Source organism: Lissotriton vulgaris, chromosome 9, assembly GCF_964263255.1.
Source record: "Lissotriton vulgaris chromosome 9, aLisVul1.2, whole genome shotgun sequence".
NCBI lineage: Eukaryota > Metazoa > Chordata > Amphibia > Caudata > Salamandridae > Lissotriton > Lissotriton vulgaris.
The window spans coordinates 1,044,752,632-1,044,777,633 of NC_141697.1; the positions used below are offsets into that span (position 1 = coordinate 1,044,752,632).

Consider the following 25,002-nt stretch of genomic DNA (forward strand, 5'->3'; position numbering starts at 1 on the left):
AAAGCAATACAAACATAATTTGAATATCAAAAATCATTAGTGCATTGTGTCCCAAGTGAGAACGGGAACCCAAAGTTAAGTGACAGTGTGAATTTCTATATACAAGGTTTCCACAATTTTTTAAGTTGACCATTAACAAGAATAATCTCTATGTAGACAGCAGCAATGTGCAATGACATGCGCTGTGTAATGGTTTGCTTCTTCTGTGTGTCAACGGCGTTTCAACCCTATAGTCAGTGTAGGGTCTCTTCAGCACTAACGATAAAGGGACATCTGAATATGTAACTGGGCAGTCGTGTCAATTGTGTGCCACACGTGGAAAAACTAGAAGAAAAGAAGTTACTCACATGAGAACCCGTCCGTACTCAATATGAGGAAAAACAGCCTGTAAAATGATTAGAATGTGGCAGATAGGATCACGGCGTACTTTGCTACAGCCGTAGCGGGGGAAATCCTTTGGTAAATGTTAACCAGTGAAAATGCACTGTAACCAGAAGGTGGATAAATATCCTGCCGGACAGCGCTCTGCCTTTTCAAGTAGCAAGGCTGCTTCCGTCAGCCTTGTAAGGTACAGTGACGTATTTAATATTGTAGCATCTTTAATATTCAGGAGTTCTGAGCCATACGAGATGGAAGGCAGACATTTTGCGGCGATCACTTTTAGCACATGACTGGTAGAGCAACCTATGAGTTTTTTTCCCAGGATTTTGAAGGCAAATAACAGTTGTTTAGCTTTCGTGCGTCCTTGTACCATGTGTTGCTTAAAGTTGAGCTTGCAATCTAGCAGGAAGCCTAGATATTTCTAGGAAGCATCCCGGACCAGCGATTGTTTGCCCAATTTCCAGGAAAAGGTGTGCCTTTTCAATATTTTATTATGTTTTGAAAAACACATAACTTTGTCTTTTGATGATTAATCGTGAGTTGGTTCAAGGTGGTGTAGGCGCCTAATCCAGTGATCAATTTCTGCAAGCCAACCAGAGTTTTTGTTTTTTAGTCAGGCACTCCTCCCCCCCCTACATGTCTCTGGTGGTCGGTAGAGCTGTTCTGACAGACTCAGAAAGAAATCTTGACATTAGATGGGAGATAGATCTATCTTTTACGGCGCAAGTCCGGCAGAGCTCTTCCGCTTGTTTTGGGAAGCTGAGAACTATCAGGAAGTTCCTACATTTGCTACCGGAGGAGAGCCGTAGGATCAAGTTCAATGCATTGGTGACCACACACTTGGGTTACACCAATAGCCTATAGCTGGGGTAGCCAGCCTCCCTGATTCATAGACTTCAGATGGTCCAGAATGCAGTGGTGGTGCAAATTGGGTCCATGTCTTTCATCATATCTCCCCTCACCTGAGACAGTTACATTGGCTCCCGGTGGCTAGGAGGATAGAATTTAAAGCCCTGACCTTTGCTTTTCAAGCCATGAGCGGCATGGGGCCAGACTATCCTAAACTAAGGCCATATCGACAGAAGTGGACCCTGAGATCCAATTACCAGCGACTGCTCTGCGTCCCATAATATGCCAAGACTCACATGAGAACCCGTCCGTACTCAATATGAGGAAAAACAGCCTGTAAAATGATTGGAATGTGGCAGATGGGATCACGGCGTACTTTGCTACAGCCGTAGCAGGGGAAATCCTTTGGTAAATGTTAACCAGTGACAATGCACTGTAACCAGAAGGTAGATAAATATCCTGCCGGACAGCGCTCTGCCTTTTCAAGTAGCAAGGCTGCTTCCGTCAGCCTTGTAAGGTACAGTGACGTATTTAATATTGTAGCATCTTTATTATTCAGGAGTTCTGAGCCATACGAGATGGAAGGCAGACATTTTGCGGCGATCACTTTTAGCACATGACCGGTAGAGCAACCTATGAGTTTTTTTCTCAGGATTTTGAAGGCAAATAACAGTTGTTTAGCTTTCGTGCGTCCTTGTATCATGTGTTGCTTAAAGTTGAGCTTGCAATCTAGCAGGAAGCCTAGATATTTCTAGGAAGCATCCCGGACCAGCGATTGTTTGCCCAATTTCCAGGAAAAGGTGTGCCTTTTCAATATTTTATTATGTTTGAAAAACACATAACTTTGTCTTTTGATGATTAATCGTGAGTTGGTTCAAGGTGGTGTAGGCGCCTAATCCAGTGATCAATTTCTGCAAGCCAACCAGAGTTTTTGTTTTTTAGTCAGGCACTCCTCCCCCCCCCACCTACATGTCTCTGGTGATCGGTAGAGCTGTTCCGACAGACTCAGCAAGAAATCTTGACATTAGATGGGAGATAGATCTATCTGTTACGGCGCAAGTCCGGCAGAGCTCTTCAGCTTGTTTTGGGACGCTGAGAACTATCAGGAAGTTCCTACATTTGCTACCGGAGGAGAGCCGTAGGATCAAGTTCAATGCATTGGTGACCACACACTTGATTTACACCAATAGCCTATAGCTGGGGTTGCCAGCCTCCCTGATTCATAGACTTCAGATGGTCCAGAATGCAGTGGTGGTGCAAATTGGGTCCATGTCTTTCATCATATCTCCCCTCACCTGAGACAGTTACATTGGCTCCCGGTGGCTAAGAGGATAGAATTTAAAGCCCTGACCTTTGCTTTTCAAGCCATGAGCGGCATGGGGCCAGACTATCCTAAACTAAGGCCATATCGACAGAAGTGGACCCTGAGATCCAATTACCAGCGACTGCTCTGCGTCCCACAATATGCCAAGACTCACATGAGAACCCGTCCGTACTCAATATGAGGAAAAACAGCCTGTAAAATGATTGGAATGTGGCAGATGCGATCACGGCGTACTTTGCTACAGCCGTAGCGGGGGAAATCCTTTGGTAAATGTTAACCAGTGACAATGCACTGTAACCAGAAGGTAGAGAAATATCCTGCCGGACAGCGCTCTGCCTTTTCAAGTAGCAAGGCTGCTTCCGTCAGCCTTGTAAGGTACAGTGACGTATTTAATATTGTAGCATCTTTAATATTCAGGAGTTCTGAGCCATACGAGATGGAAGGCAGACATTTTGCGGCGATCACTTTTAGCACATGACCGGTAGAGCAACCTATGAGTTTTTTTCTCAGGATTTTGAAGGCAAATAACAGTTGTTTAGCTTTCGTGCGTCCTTGTACCATGTGTTGCTTAAAGTTGAGCTTGCAATCTAGCAGGAAGCCTAGATATTTCTAGGAAGCATCCCGGACCAGCGATTGTTTGCCCAATATCCAGGAAAAGGTGTGCCTTTTCAATATTTTATTATGTTTGAAAAACACATAACTTTGTCTTTTGATGATTAATCGTGAGTTGGTTCAAGGTGGTGTAGCCGCCTAATCCAGTGATCAATTTCTGCAAGCCAACCAGAGTTTTTGTTTTTTAGTCAGGCACTCCCCCCCCCCCCCCCCCCCCCCCCTACATGTCTCTGGTGATCGGTAGAGCTGTTCCGACAGACTCAGCAAGAAATCTTGACATTAGATGGGAGATAGATCTATCTTTTACGGCGCAAGTCCGGCAGAGCTCTTCCGCTTGTTTTGGGAAGCTGAGAACTATCAGGAAGTTCCTACATTTGCTACCGGAGGAGAGCCGTAGGATCAAGTTCAATGCATTGGTGACCACACACTTGGGTTACACCAATAGCCTATAGCTGGGGTAGCCAGCCTCCCTGATTCATAGACTTCAGATGGTCCAGAATGCAGTGGTGGTGCAAATTGGGTCCATGTCTTTCATCATATCTCCCCTCACCTGAGACAGTTACATTGGCTCCCGGTGGCTAAGAGGATAGAATTTAAAGCCCTGACCTTTGCTTTTCAAGCCATGAGCGGCATGGGGCCAGACTATCCTAAACTAAGGCCATATCGTCAGAAGTGGACCCTGAGATCCAATTACCAGCGACTGCTCTGCGTCCCATAATATGCCAAGACTCACATGAGAACCCGTCCGTACTCAATATGAGGAAAAACAGCCTGTAAAATGATTGGAATGTGGATGATGGGATCACGGCGTACTTTGCTACAGCCGTAGCGGGGGAAATCCTTTGGTAAATGTTAACCAGTGACAATGCACTGTAACCAGAAGGTAGATAAATATCCTGCCGGACAGCGCTCTGCCTTTTCACTTAGCAAGGCTGCTTCCGTCAGCCTTGTAAGGTACAGTGACGTATTTAATATTGTAGCATCTTTAATATTCAGGAGTTCTGAGCCATACGAGATGGAAGGCAGACATTTTGCGGCGATCACTTTTAGCACATGACCGGTAGAGCAACCTATGAGTTTTTTTCTCAGGATTTTGAAGGCAAATAACAGTTGTTTAGCTTTCGTGCGTCCTTGTACCATGTGTTGCTTAAAGTTGAGCTTGCAATCTAGCAGGAAGCCTAGATATTTCTAGGAAGCATCCCGGACCAGCGATTGTTTGCCCAATATCCAGGAAAAGGTGTGCCTTTTCAATATTTTATTATGTTTGAAAAACACATAACTTTGTCTTTTGATGATTAATCGTGAGTTGTTTCAAGGTGGTGTAGGCGCCTAATCCAGTGATCAATTTCTGCAAGCCAACCAGAGTTTTAGTCAGGCACTCCTCCCCCCCCCCCCTACATGTCTCTGGTGATTGGTAGAGCTGTTCCGACAGACTCAGCAAGAAATCTTGACATTAGATGGGAGAAAGATCTATCTTTTACGGCGCAAGTCCGGCAGAGCTCTTCAGCTTGTTTTGGGAAGCTGAGAACTATCAGGAAGTTCCTACATTTGCTACCGGAGGAGAGGCGTAGGATCAAGTTCAATGCATTGGTGACCACACACTTGATTTACACCAATAGCCTATAGCTGGGGTTGCCAGCCTCCCTGATTCATAGACTTCAGATGGTCCAGAATGCAGTGGTGGTGCAAATTGGGTCCACGTCTTTCATCAAATCTCCCCTCACCTGAGACAGTTACATTGGCTCCCGGTGGCTAAAAGGATAGAATTAAAGCCCTGACCTTTGCTTTTCAAGCCATGAGCGGCATGGGCCCAGACTATCCTAAACTAAGGCCATATCGACAGAAGTGGACCCTGAGATCCAATTACCAGCGACTGCTCTGCGTCCCATGATATGCCAAGACTCAACAAGGTGACCGGTCCGTCTCAATGAGGACCCCTAAATTGTGGAACTCTCTGCCAATTCAGTTGCACCAGATAGAAACAGAACATGAGTTTATGAAAGTCCTAAAAACCTGGCTCTTTAGGCAGGGTAGTATTTTTGGGTGATCTTTCGCTGTAGTCTGCTTTAGTGCCGGGACTCCTCTGATCGAGGTAGCTGCGCGCTTTACAAATGATTGCTGATTGATTGATTGAAGCAGCTGAGACCGAAGAGTACCTGCCTCCAATGCAAGAACGATTAAACTTTGATATAGCCAATAGGGATGCATCTGTACTGCAAAGAGTACAATGGGGAACATATTGATTACATTTTTTTCTGCAATAGAGGTCATGCATCATAAAATGCTCTACAAACATGACATCGAGATTTTAAAGCAATCCTGTCAGCCCCTTGAAGTAAACAAAGTGTATCCAGTGAGGCAGAGGCAGATGCGTATCGAACTAAGCCAAGGGCCAGTTTAGCTGGTGCTTTTTTTATTTTCAACAAACTTCGGAGGGTTCCCAGAAAAAGAGAATTAGAATAGCCTAGGCATCTCAAAAGGGCAGCCTGGGCCATCACTGTGCATACAGACTGAGGACGTAGCAGTAATATTTTCCTCCTAACTCAAAGCAAAAGAAAACAGGCAGAAGACAAATGGTTTATCTGTTTTTCAAGAGTGAAGTCCGACTCCAAATTAAAAGCCTGATTTTTAGTTTTGTTTTACTATTTCAGTCGGGCCCGGAGGAGTATTATTGAGTCATAACACCTTAGTTTTGGCTGCAATAAATTTCCGGGTATTATGCTTCAACCACATAACTGCAGACATGCAGTTGAGTAAGATCTCTGGAGTGGGAGCGCCAGACTGATCTAGGGCTATAATTAATTGCATATCATTCTCATAATTCATACAACAAAGACCAAATCACCTCACCAATTTCAGCCTTGGATCGATATAGATATTGTTAGACCTGGTATCTGTGGCATGGTTTTCCTCTAACATTTTGCCTTCAACGCTTTTGTTTGCTGACTTCGCTTTTGCTGGCTTTAGGAATCTGTGCACATTACCACTGCTAACCAGTGCTAAAGAGCTAGTGCTCTCTCCCTAAACATAGCAAACACAAGGAGATGATGGACGGAGCGCTGAAACTTTTCAGACACTCACTCCCAGTCACATATCTGGATTGAATCAATCATCATTCTTTAGCTCACTTCGCCACCTCAGTTCAGACCCAGCTATATACAAATCAGTCTTGACCCTATGCCTCATGGGAACAGTCCAGCTCGAACTGCCCAGCCAAGTCTTCCTTGACCCAGAAACAAACATCCTGGGACTGGTATCTGGGTAACGCACTTCATCAGCCAGGCTAGCTTCAATCCAGTGGCAAAGTGAGCAAGGGACCCACGTTGGGGTATACCCTGCCAACTTAGGGTGAATAAAACAAACACAAGGAGATGATGGACAGAAAGCTGAAACCTTTCAGACACTCACCCCCAGTCAAAGATCTGGGTTGAATCCATAATCATTCTTTAGCTCAGTTCGCTACCTCGGTTCAGACCCAGCTATATTGAAATCAGTCTTGACCCTGTGCCTCATGGGAACAGTCCAGCCAGGACTGCCAAGCCAGGACTTCCCCGAACCGAAAACAAGCATCATGGGACCGGTTTCTGGGTAACACCCTTCATCAGCCAGGCTAGCTTGAAGATTGTTTTTTACTCATATAGAATATTTAAATTCACTTGTAAGTCCCTAGTGAGGTGGCACTACCTGTGCCCAGGGCCTGTAAATTAAAAGATACTAATCGACCTGTAGCACTGATTGTGCCACCCACTTAAATAGCACTTTAAACACCTGTCATTGCAGCCTTAACTGCCTTTCAGACCTGGCAAAACAAAACCTTTTCTATCATACAGGAGGGTTGAAAGACCAGCATAGGTACCACTAAAAAAGAAGAAACCTTAGGTTTGTAAAATGTTTCTACTGTAGCTGGAGACCTAGCTATGATGGAATATCCCTTTAAAAGGACACATTCCCTCACCCACTATAGATGGTATGCTTCATAATTAGGAACCTCCTCATACCCTGCTGCATGGTTTTGGAATGGGCTACAACCCCCTCACTGAGAGGGACGATTTCAGGTTTTATTGTGAAAAGAGGCACACTAAATATCAGTATTTTGAGCTAACGGTTGTGAGAGCAGTAGAGCAAAGTGAGAATTAAAACTAGCTACAGGGTACGTGGCTTCCTTTATTCATGTGTCTCTGGGCCAGGATTAAAAATAGGACACTGCAGGAGGGACCTGGCACCTGGTATCATAGCACTTCTCTGCTCTTTGCCTTGTTAGCGTAGCGCTATACCGCATAGCTCACCTCGCATGTTTTTTAATTTATGACTGTTTTAATATCGTAGCGCTTATTGCAAATTGTGCTCTGCTCCCACTGATTGCAACTTTAATTTGAATAGTGCCTAATTGATAGCGTAGCGCTATATCGCATAGCTCACCTTGCTTGTATTGTAATTTGTGACTGTTTTAATATCGTAGCGCTTATTGCAAAGGTCGCATTGCGCATTAAGATCATCTGTGCCTGATTGTGCCGGTGCCCCTGCCCACTTCATTACGATACCCCTGCCTGTGCTGTTTCGCTTTTGTTTTTGCTGCCATTTTGTTGTTGTGCCTCCCAGCACCTATCTCCACCCCCGCTCCCGCCTCCCAGCTGACCCTCCCTCCCACTGAAAGTAGAGGACTCACCCGTTTGCCCGAGCGCTGTGACCGTCCTGACTCACTCAAAATCGGTCGCTCCCCGCGCTCCCTGGCACCTGGTATCGTAGCGCTTCTCCGCTCTTTGCCTTGTTAGCATAGCGCTATACCGCATAGCTCACCTCGCATGTATTTTAATTTATGACTGTTTTAATATCATAGCGCTTATTGCAAGTTGTGCTCTGCTCCCACTGATTGCAACTTTAATTTGAATAGTGCCTGATTGATAGCGTAGTGCTATATCGCATAGCTCACCTTGCTTGTATTGTAATTTGTGACTGTTTTAATATCGTAGCGCTTATTGCAAAGGTCGCATTGCGCATTAAGATCATCTGTGCCTGATTGTGCCGGTGCCTCTGCCCACTTCATTACGATACCCCTGCCTGTGCTGTTTCGCTTTTGTTTTTGCTGCCATTTTGTTGTTGTGCCTCCCAGCACCTATCTCCACCCCGCTCCCGCCTCCCAGCTGACCCTCCCTCGCTCCGCCCCCCTCCACTCTCCACTTATGACAGAGACACTCATGCGCAGCGTCCACGCGCAGTGGATGCGCCCCATGCACGCCGAAGGTGCGCCAAAGGTAAGCCCGTCTACGCCCGTCCGCGCCTGGACCGCGCCCAGCACCAAACCCCCTGGCCCTCGCTACATCCACTCCACCTGCATAACGTACGACGCCGCAACCCTCTCAGCCCTTAACCCCGGCCGACCACCAAACTGCCACCAAGCTGCCCCAGGACACACCCATGGACCATTCACCTGCCACTCCTGCAAGTTCGACTGCATCAAGACCCACACCAATTCCACAAACTCCAAACAGAGCTCCGACACTAACCACCTGAAGTGCATCCTGCTCAACACCCGCTCGGTCCACAGACACGCCATTGACCTTTAGAACCTACTCGACACCACATTGCCGGACGTCGCCTTTCTTACAGAAACCTGGATGAACGCCTCCTCAGCACCCGACGACGCCATAGCCATCCCAGACGGCTACAAGATCATCCGAAAGGACCGCATCAACCAAACTGGAGGAGGCATCGCCATCGTCCATAAGAACACCATCCGCATCACGACCAGTTCTGACGACAACCTCGCAGCCGCCGAACACCTTGACTTCCAGATCCACACCGACCCCAAAACCACACTCAGAGGCACCCTCATCTACAGGCCACCAGGACCCCGCACACAATTCAGCGAAGACATCACTGACTTCATCAGCCCACACGCCCTCCCCTCCGAGGACTATATTCTACTGGGAGACCTCAACTTTCATCTGGAAAAGAACGACAACAACACCACCACCCTTCTGGACAACCTTGCTAATCTCGGACTCAAACAACTTGTTAACACCCCCACCCACTATGCCGGGCACACGCTCGACCCAATCTTCACCTCCAGCAAGCACATCTCCTTCAATCACACCACAGTTCTCCATTGGACAGACCACAGCTGCGTTCACTTCAACTACAAAAAGACTACGACCCACAACCACCCACAACCAATTCCCCGCAGAAACTGGGACAAAATTACCACCGACCAACTCTTCACATCGCTTCACCAAAACCCTCCTGCAAAATCATCGGACCCAAACCTTGCAGCCACCAACCTCACACAATGGATCACCCACAGCGCTGACGAATTAGCACCTGTCAGGGTTCAAGCACCAGGCACCCAAGAGTCCACGGAAGTGAAGAGAAATCCCCTTAACCTCTAAAAAACAACCACAGGTATGATGTGTAACATACATGCCTATAGGCTGTCCTCTAAAAGTATGGGGGAAAATTCCAAGGAGTGTCCACCACTCTCCCCATACGTGGGGCGCAATCACAGGAGGAAAACAGGTCTGTCTAGTCACAAAATGCTGCAAGGAAACAATAGGAGGGTACCAATACACTGTGCGATGCATACAAACTAGAAAGACATTGACATGTGATTAGCATTGCATTCCACTTACCCCAGGTATGTCCCGGAATGTCCTTGAAGAGAGAAGTGGGTAAGATACAGGACTCGTAAAGGCAGGAGACCTGATGCACGGGGAGGGGCCACTAGATAACTCTCTCACACGACATTCAACCATTCAGACCAAAAGCAAAATGGCTACAGAAATAATAAGGGAAGTAAACCTTGGGAATTGAGGAGCAATGGCCGGCTCTTCTGGAGCAACGAAGAGCGGAGCATCTACTCTCTCAAGAGAGGCGAAGCCCAGCCCAGGACCAAGCGCCAGGCGGAGCGACACTCTCTCGGTAAGGGGATAAGTAAATATAACTTCTCTAGCCGTTCGCAAAAGGAGTATGACACTCGGCACACCTAATGCCTGAAAAACAGATCTCGACTTCACAGCCGTAATGTGCACTGAGCGGGGAAGAGAGCTCAATACACAAAAAATGCGGGTAAATCAAACTTAGGATTCTCAGCCGAGATGTGCACCGAGCGGTGCTTGAGGTAACAGGAACCGGCTTTCTCTCCGGGGAAGCAACGGAATGCGGGAAATCCGTGTCAGGATAAGTATCTCTGCAAACTCCCCAATCGATATCTTTTAGGAGAGCAGAGAATACGAGCTGGACAAAGGAAACAAGCAACACGCTAAGGGGAATGGCGTTTGCAACAAACAGGAACAAAGAAGGGGGCGTGGTCACAGCAGTAAGCCAAGCGTCTTTTCCTAGGTAGAGCGTCCCTAAACGTGGTCCAGGGATCGTCTCCAAAGAGCATACTCCGTATACTCTATGGGGGAATGTGGCAAAAGGGACACAGGGTTTGCTTCTAACCACATGTCAATATCTCACCCTAGCCCTTGTTGCTATCCTCCAACCCCTAACAGTACCCTTGAAAAAACATCAAATCAAGCAAGGTAGCAAAAAAGCCCCCTGGTTCAACGATGACCTTAAGAAATCCAAGAAGTTCTGTCGCACCCTCGAGAAAGCCTGGAGAAAAAACCCAACCACTGACAACCTGGCCACCTTCAAGAACGCCACTCGCAAACACCACCAACTGATCCGATCCACCAAGAAATCAGCATTCAAGGATCGACTCAACAACAACGCCCACAACAGCAAGGAACTATTCAACATCGTCAAAGAATTTACCAACCCCACTGCCGGCACCAACAACATCACTCCCTCCCAAGACCTTTGCGACTCCCTAGCCTCATTCTTCCACAACAAAATTGCTGACATACACAACAGCTTTGAAAACCAGTCCGGAGACCATTCCACCCCACCCACCTCCAAACTAAAACCCCCCTCCAATAACCTTTGCGCCTGGAACCCAATCACCACTGAAGACACCATCCGCCTGATGAACTCCATCCACTCAGGATCGCCAACCGACCCATGTCCCCACCACATTTTCAACAAAGCAGACTCCATTATCGCACCCCATCTCCGAGACGTCATCAACTGCTCCCTCAACTCCGCTACCTTCCCGGAAAGCTGGAAACATGCCGAACTCAGCGCCCTTCTGAAGAAGCCCACAGCAGACCCCACTGAACTTAAGAACTACCGCCCCATCTCGCTCCTCCCATTCCCTGCCAAAGTCATTGAGAAAGCCGTCAACAGTCAGCTCGCCGCCTTCCTCGAATCCAACAAATCGCTCAACCCTTCACAGTCTGGCTTCCGAGCCAAAAACAGCACCGAGACCGCCCTCATCGCAGCAACAGACGACATTCGAACACTACTGGACAACCGAGAAGCAGCTGCCCTCATCCTACTTGACCTCTCCACAGCCTTCGACACAGTCTGTCATAGCACCCTTATACAACGCCTCAGCAACGTCGGAATTCAAGGAAAAGCATTGGACTGGATCATTTCGTTCCTTGCCGGAAGAACCCAGAGAGTCTGCCTCCTCCTTTTAGATCAGAGACCACCGAAGTCATCTGCGGCGTACCACAAGGATCATCACTCAGTCCCACCCTCTTCAACGTATACATGAGTCCCCTCGCATCCATCGCGCGCCAACACAACCTCAACATCATCTCCTACGCAGACGACACCCAGCTGATCCTCTCCCTCACCAAAGACCCAAACACGGCCAAAACCAACCTACACGAAGGGATGAAAAAAGTAGCTGAGTGGATGAAGAACAGCCGTTTGAAACTGAACTCGGACAAAACAAAATTCCTCATCTTAGGTTCATCCCCCTCCGCCTGGGACGACTCATGGTGGCCACCGGCCCTGGGAAACGCACCCATACCTACGGACCACGCACGTAACCTAGGCTTCATCCTGGACTCCTCCCTCTCGATGACCAGACAAGTCAACGCCGTCTCATCATCATGCTTCAACATCCTACGTATGCTCAAAAAAATCTTCAGTTGGATCCCCACCGAAACAAGAAAGACGGTCACACACACACTGGTCACAAACCGACTGGACTACGGAAACACCCTTTACGCCGGAACCACAGCCAAACTACAGAAAAAACTCCAACGCATCCAAAACGCCTCAGCCAGACTCAAACTAGACATCCCCCGCCAAGCTCACATTTCCGGTCACCTGAAAGACCTCCACTGGCTCCCTGTCAACAAGAGAATAACGTTCCGTCTCCTCACCCACGCACACAAAGCCCTCTACGACCTAGGACCCGAATGCCTCAACTCGCGCCTGTCCTTTTACACCCCCACCCGCCAACTACGATCGTCCAATCAAGCCCTCGCCGCAATTCCACGCATCCATAGATCCACCATGGGGGGAAGATCCTTCTCCTACTTAGCGGCCAAAACCTGGAATTCTCTCCCCACCCACCTCCGCCTTACACAGAACCACCTCTCCTTCAGAAAACAACTAAAAACATGGATATTCAGTAAGTAAGTACCCCCCTCCCTCAAGTGCCTTGAGACCCTCTGGGTGAATAGTGCGCTATACAAATGCTAAACTTGAACTTGAACTTAGGTGTTGTGGCTTTCTTCAGTGTTCATTGTGCACATGACTCTGTGTAGTTGACAGTTGGGCTTTATTTATTCCTCCTAGACAGCCACAAACAATAGGGAGCTTAGGTGTGCCTGGAGTGGCCTTCACTGGCAGGATGGGAGGGAGGAGCTTGGCACAGCCCTAGCTACACTTGAACACATCGTGTCATGCCTCAACATGAAGGGATGCATACACCTGGAGCCATGGCAAGAAAGGCATGGCACCTGTGCACTACAAAGGTGTTCCTCTACAAGCTTCTTCCACTTCAAAGGCAGAATTGGATATAAACATTGGCTCTCAGCCATCAACTCTTCATAACAGTTCTGTGCCTGTGTATACTCTGCGAGGAAGTAGGACTGCTGTGTTGCTGAAAGGACTGCCACTCTGATGGATTGCCCTTCTGAAGGACTGCTGCCCTGCTGATTTGACCCGGTGCATGCTGCTCTCTTGCCTGGGTGAGAAGGACTGGATCTGCATCTGTTCAACCCAGGACCCCAGAGTGACTCCAAGGGCTAGTTTGCTGGCCCCCTGACCTGAGCCTCATAAACAGAAGGTTCCAACAACCTCGACCCCAGTGCCAACTGTGAGTCTACCCTGTCAAGTGGTGCCTCCCCAGTCATGGACCCATAGAAGTGGGCCTAAGGTGCTTGTCAGCTTTTGTGGATCCAGCGGAACTGAAGCATCTCCTCTGCTGCACAGCCCAACCCCAAACAGACCCAATGCATCGCCTCCAGTGTGTGGGTCTCCTCCATCGCAAGGACCATCGCAAAGACCTGCATTGCATCACAGCCCACTGCCTCATTGGAATTGCCTCTGCGTGACACATCCTGTGCAGGTCCTCACATCCCTCATCAATGGCAGCCTCCATAACTATGCTGGACTCTGCATCCAGCTCCACTGAATCAACGCATCGTCCCAACTGCACAATACATCTTTAATGCCGGACTTCTCATTGCAGTCCCTCATCAATGCGATCCTCAATGATAACACAGGACCTTGCATATTAGTCTCGCCACAACTCGAACCAGCTCATCACTTTGACTGCGCAAGGCATGTTTGACGCAGACCCTCCCAATGCTCCCCAAACCAGTATTTAAGGTACTTTATTCAGCGGGTCTAACTGGGTCACTGAAATTAGCCCAAGCTATATCGCATTAGGACTGAAATCAGGACTTAGTCCTGGTGCTTTGTGCTTTCTATTGCTATTGTTACTGGAATCTTTAAAATTTAAAATCTCCAGCCTGTTGTTCCGATAGGAGTTTTGATGTTTGGACTTGTTTGATATATGAAAAATTACTCTGTGGTATCCATTTTGTGTGATGTTTTCACTCTATTAGTGTTTGAAGTGTTGCACAAATACTTTATACATTGCCTCTAAGTTAAGCCGTACTGCTCTAAGCAAAGCTCCCAGATGATTGAGCACAGGTTATTTAAAGGTTGACTTGTACCCCACCCTGACAAGGATTGTGGTTGCTGCTTGGCAAGGGTTCACATCCTAATCAACCATTAACCTAATTTTTTACAGACTTGCTAACTCACACATAGACATCTCACACAGCCTCATCACACATGAGAAACAACCACACACACTAACTCACAATTATTGTGTCTCTTGGCTGCTGTTCTCCTTTCCCTTCCTTATGTACCAACTGGAGGGATATGGTGTACCTAGCTCCCAGCCCTGCCACTGTCAGATCTACAACTCCTGATGGTTCCCTCTCATCGCCGTTCCATGTGATGCTAGTAGCTTTATGCCTCCTGATCCATAAGGAAAGCTAGCTCATAGTCACAGCAGGCTAGGGGCTGCAGGTAATATGATGAATGTGCTGAAAAAAGCCTGAGGATCGGGTTGGAGAAGAGGAGAAGGCTGGCAGCAGTGATAGTAGAGAGAAACACAGGCAGTAATAGCTACATTGCTCCATACCACCCAGATCTTACTTCCATTTCTCATTTCTCCTATTGCCAAATTTGTGGAAAAGGGGAGTATGGGGGTGGTGTCAACCCTTGGCAGACCTCATGCTGTGATGCTTTCATAACCTGAGATACATCAAAACTGACCCATTTGGCAGTGTCTAATACATGCCTTCTCTCTCTCTCTCTCTCTCTCTCTCTGTAGCTTACATACACAAATACAAACAGCCTGTGAGATTGGTCCATTTCTCATTGGAATGCCTATATGAGTTTTTTGCTCTCCTGCACATCTGCTACTCAGCTGGTGCAGCTGAAACCCACACTTTCCTGTGGTTCTGAATGTTGTAGTTGATGAAGCCCTCTTAACCATCCTCTCTCTTGCATGAACATCGTACAAATTCTCCGTCTTCCTCTTTCCTCACCAGAAACGTATGCAAATGGAACAATCTAGCACCCCCTTTGATGTCTGAATAATAACATTCCTTAAATCTCCATTCTCTTGCCCAGTCTTTACCATTTATTTAATAATCCACTTCGAGTACTGCTATGTACCATTCACATGATAATACATTGTTGTGCCTCCTTTAGACTGTCTTCAGCATCTGATATGTCAATTCAGATCTTGAGCCAACTTTATCCATACCTGGATGGAAGGATGTGTCCCTCAAGCTAAAAGAAGCTGATATTGTGTCCTATACAGTGAAGTACACCGAAACCCAGATACATTCTTTGAAGATCTAGGTACTCAAGAATGTCTACTCTAGAGCATCTAGCATTAACCCAGACAATTTATTTCAAGCTAGCCATTACCTCACATCGATGGTAGGAATGGAAACCGCATTAATGACACTCTTACCGTCATAAAGGCTATCTTTAAACCTGCATACTCGTGGTAAAATAAAGTCTAACAAGGCTATCCAGATTTTCAAACATCTGCACTAGGTTCCTTCAAAGCATGCTTAAGATTTCAAACTGTTGGTGTCACCCATAATGCTCTCAAATCACCAAACCAGAATATCTAGCCAACAGTCATTGCATTCTTGGTTGATCTACTAGCAGTCTCAACTCATCTTGGTACAATAGACAGAAAGACTACAAGGTAGGGACTCACAAATGGCCATACATCTGCTATTCACGGAACAGATGAAACAACCGTCGACACCTTCTATCAATTGTCCAGTCCCTCAAACCTTACCAGAAGAACGTAAAAATGTCTTATTCCAACAATACCTACCAAGTCCTACTATTTCTCTCCCAACTAGATCTTTATGTGCCTTGCTGTCACACCTAGCATGTATGTCAACTCAAGGTCTCTACAACTAACTGTTCTTTGTCCTATACATGTCTAGATATTAGGACTCTTTAAAGCTTCTTCCATCTGTTGTGTTTCTGTCTAGGACCCTAATTAGATATTCCTGATGTATGCCCTTATGTGGTTATAATAAATAGTATCCTTATAAAGGCATAAGAATCATATCCATATTTAGTAATAGCCCATGCAGTCCAAAGCACGGCAAGGCTACTCCCATAGACTCCTAGAAAGTACAACGCGTTCTTTAAACAAACCAAGCCTCCAGCAGCCCGGGAATCCCCCCTGCTTTTGTTTTGATTTGCACAAGAACTCCTGGAGTCCAAAAAGAACTGTTAGTTCTTAGTGACGTCTTATGTCCAACCTTACGTCAAAACCCGGCACCTTTCAGGTATAAATATACCAACGTTGCCTTAAGCAAACACACGGTGGTGTGGAGCAGAGCGGCTATCTACTTATCCGGAGCTGAGCTGATGCGAGAGCCAGAGGAAGCCGCCCCTCCCCTTTGACGCGCTGGAGAAGCTGCTTTTTCTCATGCCGAGAAAATCCAGCTCCGGTGTTCCCAAGTCACCCTCGCGGGTTGCTGGGAGATCGAGTCCTGAGAAGAGAGATACTAGACCTCCTTCATTCTAGAACCAAGGTATGGAGCTGATTAAAACCTTAGAGAGAATTCTTGATTCCGATACTTGAGATACTTGACAAAACTTAACTTAACTTAAAAACTGTAAACTCACTTACTCCTTCCCACGTATTAGGCTTAGGTCAGGTACACTGTGGTAGGCGTATCTAGAAACACCAGTTGAGTTTGTTAGTCAATGTTTTTATGTATGTATATATTTTATCCATTTTAAAGTATCGTATGGCTAAGAAACCGTATCAATGCTTTTACAGTATTATTTCATAATACTACTTTTACTGTACGCACTTTACTTTATGATAAGTATTGCAATTGTGGCAATTCATTTCTCTTGCATGAGAAAGAAGACTGCTCAATAAAATAACACCTTTTATTGAAAACGCCCGTCTCTCTATTTTCTCTGCACTCTGGTGGAACTAAGCATGCACGATTGACTGAGTGAAATAGCCGTCTATTGTTTTCACACGACTCTAGAGATACACTCTTTATTCTGAGGGAGCAAAGTTGTCATGTTTATGCGGTTATCAGAAGCTGAATCCCTTCTTGTCTAAATCAGGGAAGTTAACCCCTCCCTATTCATTCGAGAAAGTTTCTAGTGACCTCTGAGCTAGCTGGCAAACCTAAATTAAGTCTAACATAGTCAGTAGAGACCTAGATTACCTCAGTCCTACGTCTACACTGCTGTTTATGTTATTCCAATGCGCAGAGCCTATTGGGAAAATAGGAAGTACACTACACATCTATCCTGATGTATTTATTTCTGCTACATATAACACTCCATTCCCCCTGGGCTAGAGGCTGTTTAACAAATACTCCTAATAAAAAAAATAAAAAATAAAATAATAATAATCGCTAATGGATATAGACCTTGATCTACTTTGTTTTATTTTTTACTCTTTCATTTCCCAATGGAACTAAATCAAGACTTTAATAGTAATGATTTTGTAATGATTTTGTCTTACCTCATAGTCAAACTATCTATACGACCCCCAAGTCCTTCAGATCTACCCAGCGAGACTAATTTTGAGGCTAATTTTCAGCATTTCTTGGTGTGATCTTAGCTCTGCAATGCTCCAAATGTTGCACTGGCTCCCTGTCATAGAAAGAATCACTTTTAAAGTTCTCTGTTCCCTGTACGAAATTCATCAAAATCTGTCCCCTTGAGTACCTGAGTTCTATCGCCTCACATTATGAACCAACAAGGAATCTGATCTTCATTTAATGCCAAATTAAGTAAGATAGCAGAGGGTTGGCAACAAAATGCTGTGAACGAGATGCATGCATCTTTAGAATCGTCTGTAGCAGTGACAGGCGCCATAAGCAAAGGGTGGTGGGGTGTGTGGGGTAGCGCAGGAGGCGTTGTGGGGGGATGGTACAATATATATATTTTAAATGACTTATGTTTTACCGCCGGCTGCCTCCAGTGTGCCTTCTCATTGTGCCCTCCTCTTCCTGGGTCCCAGCAGCCCCTGGGGCAGACTCCCTGTCCAAGGGCTGCGCTTTGCAACGTGGTGATTGGTCTGAGCAGGTATGAAAGACGACCAGCTCTGACCAGGGAGTATGTGGGATTTCGCAATGCAGCTGAGCTGGAGAAAACCTAAGTGCGCATGTTTGTTTTGGTCGACCTGAGTTGGCCGGCCAAACACACATGAGCGCTTAGGGAGTGGAGTGCACGGGCACTTCTTTTCCCCCCTCCGATACCTCGCCCACCCCTCCCAACACCGCTGGCTAAAAGCCAGCAAAATGTAAAATAAAAGAATGCAAAATCATCCTTCTATTTGACATTTGCTGGCTCTGAGTCAGGCAGTGTGGCGACGCTCCTCCGCCCTTGCGGAGGAGCCTCCATTGGTCTGCAGACATCCCCTCTAGAATTCTTTAAACATGGTTAACCTCGTTTTTCAAGCTTACATTGTGATTTACTACTGTTTCATATTAGCTCTTGCCTTTTTATCCCAGTCTGTTTTGTATTTCCCTCGTCCAGGTACTGTCTTATAATTCACATTTTGAAGCTTTTCTCTGGCTCACAGTTATATGAATGTGTATCAAATAAATACAAAAATAAAAGCAGCAAGGAAGGAAAGAATAGCTCTTAAGACACAACATTAATAGACTGCATTAGGCGACATTAGTGGTATAGACCAATCAGTGCTGTGAGGCTGAAAACATACTGCTGATACTTATTTGAATTTCTTCGACTCCTCTTTGAGCCGTTGAGTGGTGGATGAGGAGCGGCATTGTATGCAGTCATAAATAAGAACCTTAAATCCCCTATCACTCTAATCACATCCCACAATTTTCTTTTCGATTCCCAGGGTAGGAAGCAAAAAGCAGCTGCAGATCCAGAGAGACCACATCAACGTTCTTCTAGTTTGACGGTATACTGGTGCGAATTTACAGTCGTCGTTATCACTACAATGGCTTACTGTTAAAGTCGCGCATATTTTACAATATTGGACAAAGTAAATAGTCTGAGGATATAATTGCTTTCCTATCTACATATTCACATAATTACATAATTACACAACTTAAAATGCAAAGTAGGATTTAACCAAGATTCATCCTACTCGATGTGTACAAACATTAAGCCATGCATATTGACAATAAATAAACACTAGACACCCATATTTTAGGTCTAGGCTGCCTGTTCCTGTCCAAACCATAGAGTGCTTAATTTTAAGGGGCAGTGCTTGTGTATTTCGCTCTGTGTAATTAAAGCACTCTGATTTATAGCTTGTAGTTGTGTGCAACCAAAAATACAAAAATAGCCCAGACTTTGTTCTTAAAGACGACAGCATCAGAAGGTATAGTGGTATAGGTAATAATCAGCACAGCAAACCTAAATATTTAAGATTCTCACAAACCAGCACATTTCTAAACCAAACACTGTATGTAGGGTGAGCCCTTTTTATGTGGACCCAGTAACTTCGGAAAGATCTTAAAGCAGTTAACCTTTTGACTTCTGTGGATCACCACTTTACCATTAGTGGAACCCGGGGTGGTCCTTTGAATCAATATTGCAATCCGACTACCCCCCTCTTAGTCATTACTGGAAGCTGGGGACCGCAGCCTAAGGATTCTCCGTGATTTGAACTGCAAAACAATGCAAAAAAATACTGAAACGATCATGCATAATAAAAAAACTTATGAAATATTGTTTTAATTCACACACAAATATTGGAAAAAATCTTCCTTGTAATTTTAATAGAAAGATTGGAGATTTTATACATTTAATTGAGGCCACTAATCATTCAATCTATATTATGTTTGTTGCACGTGCACTACTCCCACAAATCAATCTGAGGATGCTAACTTAATTTCTGCCTCAATTTAAAATTCCTTCACATTTACAGATTGTTTTAAAGTTTTCAACTGTACATTTTGCATCTTTACGTATGTACACTTTATTAATCTATTAATCTATTAATAATATTTAATTTTCTAAGCAATCACAGATGGCCTGAGTAGGAATCGCAGACCACCAGGGATCCCTTAGTTAAGAACCACTGCCTTAAAGTATAAAATTCAGAAAGCTGTTTTTCACTTGAGCAAAATTCCTTAAATTCTGCCATTAAACTGCATGGCATAATGTTACCATAGGAGGGCAAAAACAATGCAAACAGCCAAAATGTGAGTGGTTGCTGTTCACGGCACTTATGATTTTTGTACAATTTTTAGGGAGACATGCATCCTAACATCCAAAAAGAAAGCAACTGCCCATTTCATGCTAAAATGTAGCGCTTAACACCTGTTTTGTATTTCACATAGTGTACGTTTTGCGAAATTGGTTGTAATTACGCAAAAGCAATTAAGTGATTACACAAACACCTAAAAAGTCACTCACAGCAACATTTTCCAGCCAGCCCCATATTGCACTGGACATGGGGCTATATCAAACAACCTGACCCCCAATAATGGATAGTGGAACATGGGTTTAACCCCTTCACTGCGGTGGCTATTCCGCCGCAGTGCTAAGGGGGGATGGCAGCCGAGCAGCGGGCGCATGCTGGTGACGGAACCGCTCCGTCACCAGCATCGGTTGCGCGAAATCAGCGCCGCGCAGGCGCGGCGGCCGGGCCATGACGGAACCGCTCCGTCATCAGCACAGCGCGACCGCGGCTGATGACGGAGCGGTTCCGTCATCAGCAGGGGAGGGTTTAAGGCAATTTCAGATGAAATGCGTCTAGAATGGTGCAAGTTGCAGCAAATATATTGGTGTAGCAAATTTAGGGATGGATCAGAGCAATCCAACCAGCCCAAAAAGCAGCTGTTTTGCCGGAAAATGTCAGAAAGCCAGAACCTGTATTTTAATTAGACACGGACACATGTACAAAAGTGTGAAGCTGTCAAATCTGTCCTTCAATGATACGCTGTTTAATTATTTTGAACAAACGCTTAAAAAGAAGACTATATCTCACATTCTAAAGCACTTCTTTTCATTTCCACATGCAGCAGTCAGCATCCTGCTGTCATGTCCTATACTCCCCTTTTATTACACATAAGCCCCACTAAGGAAGGCTCTAAGTGACACTAAGGGCAGGGTGCTGTGTAACTGAAAGGCAGGACATGTACTTTTAGGATAGTGTCACTATCTTTTCCACATTGAGTAACAAACTCATGAAATGATTATAAAATATTGGCCCCTTCTCAATTTTTTCATTCAACAGAGAAAGTAATATTACAGGGAGAAATTTCAAAACTTACACAGCGAGCATGCCCACAAAACACAGAGGATTTACAATAAAGGAATGAACCAGAACTGCTAAAGTAGCACAAACATGAAGGCCTCGCCTCTAGGGGTTGCTTATAAATGAAAGAGCCTCTTCACTGATTGATGGGTTTTGGCACTCAATAAATCATCATATGTCACACCCTTTCCCTCAGCCTTGCATACATCCATCATTTATCCATCTACCAACTCATTCTTGTAACCACCCAGCTACCCAACCACGCGAAAACCTACACAACAATTTAAAAAACATATGCAAGATAAATTAAAAGAATTCAAGTAAAAAAGAAAACGTGCTGCCACCTAAACATGGCATGCATGTTCTTGTGATAACCATCAATATTAAACATAACAGCAGGTGACCATCTTGGAGTTGCATTGTGCATGGTGTAGACTTCTTTTAAAGTTCCTCAATGGCATGGGCAATGCTATTTAATGATAGTCGCCAGGTTTTGAGGCAGTACCTACTCAAGATGCAACAGATTGCATATGAAATTAACAGCAGCCAAGTGATTCTTTTGTACTGTCTGAGTGGTTGTAATGTGCTCTAACAAATGTAAATTAAAATGGGAGAAGGGCAGAAATGAAATAAGACCAGTGCTTGGTTTGTAAAACTATAAGTGCCAGGACCCTCATCAGGAGGCCACTACAGCTTGCATTACCCATTGCCCTGCCAGTTCTGCCAACACTACTACTATCACACTCCTGCAAGTATGACAATTCAGACTATTCCAGGCCACCAGTAGTTATAAGAAAGGCTTGTGTGGCAGGTGCTACTAAATTTTTACGTAGGTTAAATTAATAAACCTCTGTTTTTGTGCTCATCCATAAATTAGACAAACTGTGCTACCATGTGGTAGACTGTCATAAGTGTCAAGACAGTGTCTTTCACAGTTACTCAAAGTCTCAAATAGGAAAAGTAAAAATGGCTGAAGTGGGCTGACCCAGACCTTCATGCTGTATGCTTTCATAGAGGGAAAAAGACTGTAAATTACACTCAAATCAAGGAGGAATAAACAAGCTCCTACCAAAATTATTCTATAAAGCATTATTACAGTGCAAATCATTTACCCACAGGATTTCTCAGAGGGAATGATCAACACCAAAATCCTTGCCTACCAAGGTAATCTGTGATATTTTTTATAATACAAGATCTGTCAACAGTCCATAAAACAATGCAATAACAATCCATCATAAGAGGCGTATTGACTTCAGCAAGTGTTATTCCCAATACTTAGGCTTGGACAAATGCCTTTGTCATACCTTTTTTACAATAAAAATACCAAGCCTGTAACCTTTGTCATTGCCCTGTGCCATAACCAAATCAAGCCTACTGTATTGAGAGCAACCTTTGTCACAAGGCATCAATCAAGCATGAAGTCATAAAACTACCAATTGTATAGACAATTACAGTTGTCAAAGCAAAATTGTATCTTTCCCAAAAGGATTAAAACATATACAAATATGATGTCTTTGGGTGTGGAGGTGAAGAGACGCAGTCGGATGCTGTGTGTGCACCCTGTATGGAAAGAGGAAATCCACTTGAGGGCGTCTTGCCATATTTATTTATTTATTTATTTATAGAAACATTTGTAAAGCGTGAAACGAAGGCCCGTGGGCATCTCGGCGCTAAGTAACTGCAATGTTTGGCCAGCAAGGGGACTAGGAGATCATTGATTAAAAAGCCAGGTTTTGAGGTTTTTTCGGAAAGACCAAAGGGACGTGCTGGTCTTGATCGAATGAGGCAGTGTGTTCCATAGTTTTGGAGCAGCCACAAGGAATCTTCTGTCACCCCAGTTGACAGATATAGTTTGGGGGATCACCAGTTCCATGGAGCTGGAGGAGCGCAGTGCTCTAGATGGACAATAGGGGGTAAGGTTCTGAGTGAAGAACGCTGGGCCAGCGTTGTGTAAAGTCTTGTATACCAGGCATAAGGTATATGCCTATGTTATAGAATCTGTTGATGAAGGTGTTGTGGGAGACTGTGTCGAATGCCGCAGAGAGTTTGCGGAGAGGTCAAGGAGGATCAGGGCCACCATTTCTCCACAGTCATGGGGTGTTCTGATGTTGTCCGTGGCGGCAATCAGTGCGGTCCCAGTGCTGTGGTTGACAAGGAATCCTGATTGAGAGGCATCCATTAGGTGGTTTTGTTTCAGGAATTCGGTGAGCTGCTGGGTGATACCGTTCTTGAGAACTTTAGCTTGGTAGGAAAGCAGGGAGATCGGACGTTAAATATTTTATGCTGCACTGTGTCGTAATCAGTATCTGTATGTTCCATTGTAATCTAATCTAGAGTTTCTTTTCAGAGGATATTTCTACCATGTGTTTTATTTGATTGGCTGCAGTTTTTCTCTTGTAATAATTCAGTCACAAAATAAGAACATCTCCAATGTTCTCCAATCATATGTGCTGTGCTAACACCATTAATAATAATGCATCTTACTTGGAGTGCAGCACAGCCTTATGGACAATTCTTAGGGGCTGTGGTAAAAAAAGCTTAGTGGGCACTTCTAAGGTGTTATTAGCCAAAGTAATGTAAATGTATTCACTTTACTGCCCTATACTGCAGTATTATCATAAACATAATTTATAATTACCTGTAACAGCTATTTTTGTGTTAATTATTTATCCTTTTAGATCATTCAGACCCGACTTTGTTCTTATTCGGCAACATTCATATAGTATGGCTGAGAATGAAGACTATCGTAACCTAATTATAGGAATGCAGTATGCTGGAATACCAAGTGTCAACTCCTTAGAGTCAATATACAACTTTTGTGATAAACCGTGGGTGGTAAGTGCTAAACCTTTTTTTCTCTAATTTAATATTAGCTCTGTGCCATGCATGTGCCCTGTAATAGCACTTGTGAATACAAAATCTGGCTCAGCCTATCCATGGAAGTGCAACCACGAGGAAAGTTTAAAGATTAATGATCAACTTTAGAAAAACATTAAACTAATGTTGTGAATGGAAATATTTTCATTCAAAGTACATTTCATACAAAGAATCTAAATGGGTGTTAGTTTCGCAAAGCAATTCAAGTTACTAAAACATAACTTACGTTTGAGCTGTATATTTCTTGATAAGCAGATTCCTAAAATAATTGAATAGTCTTGAAAACAAAAACGCAATATTCTCCTAAGTGCAGAACATACATAAGGTAGAAGAGAATCAAGTAAAAATAGTTTGTTTAAAAAAGATACAGCCGTACAGGGCAATTTTTTTTTTCTGAAACAAAAAATGCAACTAAATACAAGTCCTTGGAGAGTAATAACTCACATGGCATTTATATCATTCATATATGATATGCACATAGAAACTAAAATGCCTTTACATCTATGGTACCATGCTACCTACATTAGCTCTTAGACCTTCAGTTAAATACAACCACCACAGAGTAAAATGTATAGATCTGTGATGAATTGTGTGAAAAATAGTTCTTAAAATATGTTTTCTTTACATGAGCAACACCTCCCCTAGGCTTTCCTTACATAAACCCTAATGCTGGATAACACATTTAGAATGACTGTTTTTTTCCAATTCAGCTCTATAAATCCAAACAGGTGTGATCTGAAATTTCAGTTTTTTTATGCCCTGGTTTTAGGTGGCAAAAAATAGAGTTTAGCACCAATTTACCCTGTAAACATCAACACCGTAATTACAAAGCTTACTGTTT

General features: G+C 44.6%; 1 protein-coding gene across 1 annotated transcript in view; it reads left to right on the forward strand.

Moving 5' to 3' along the window:
* Positions 1-25,002, forward strand: part of SYN2 (synapsin II) — a 1,078,985-nt gene that overhangs the window by 498,694 nt on the left and 555,289 nt on the right. Inside the window, exon 4 of the mRNA XM_086938961.1 lies at positions 23,963-24,119. Coding sequence (XP_086795087.1) covers positions 23,963-24,119 — 157 coding nt within the window. The remainder of the gene's footprint in view (positions 1-23,962; positions 24,120-25,002) is intronic.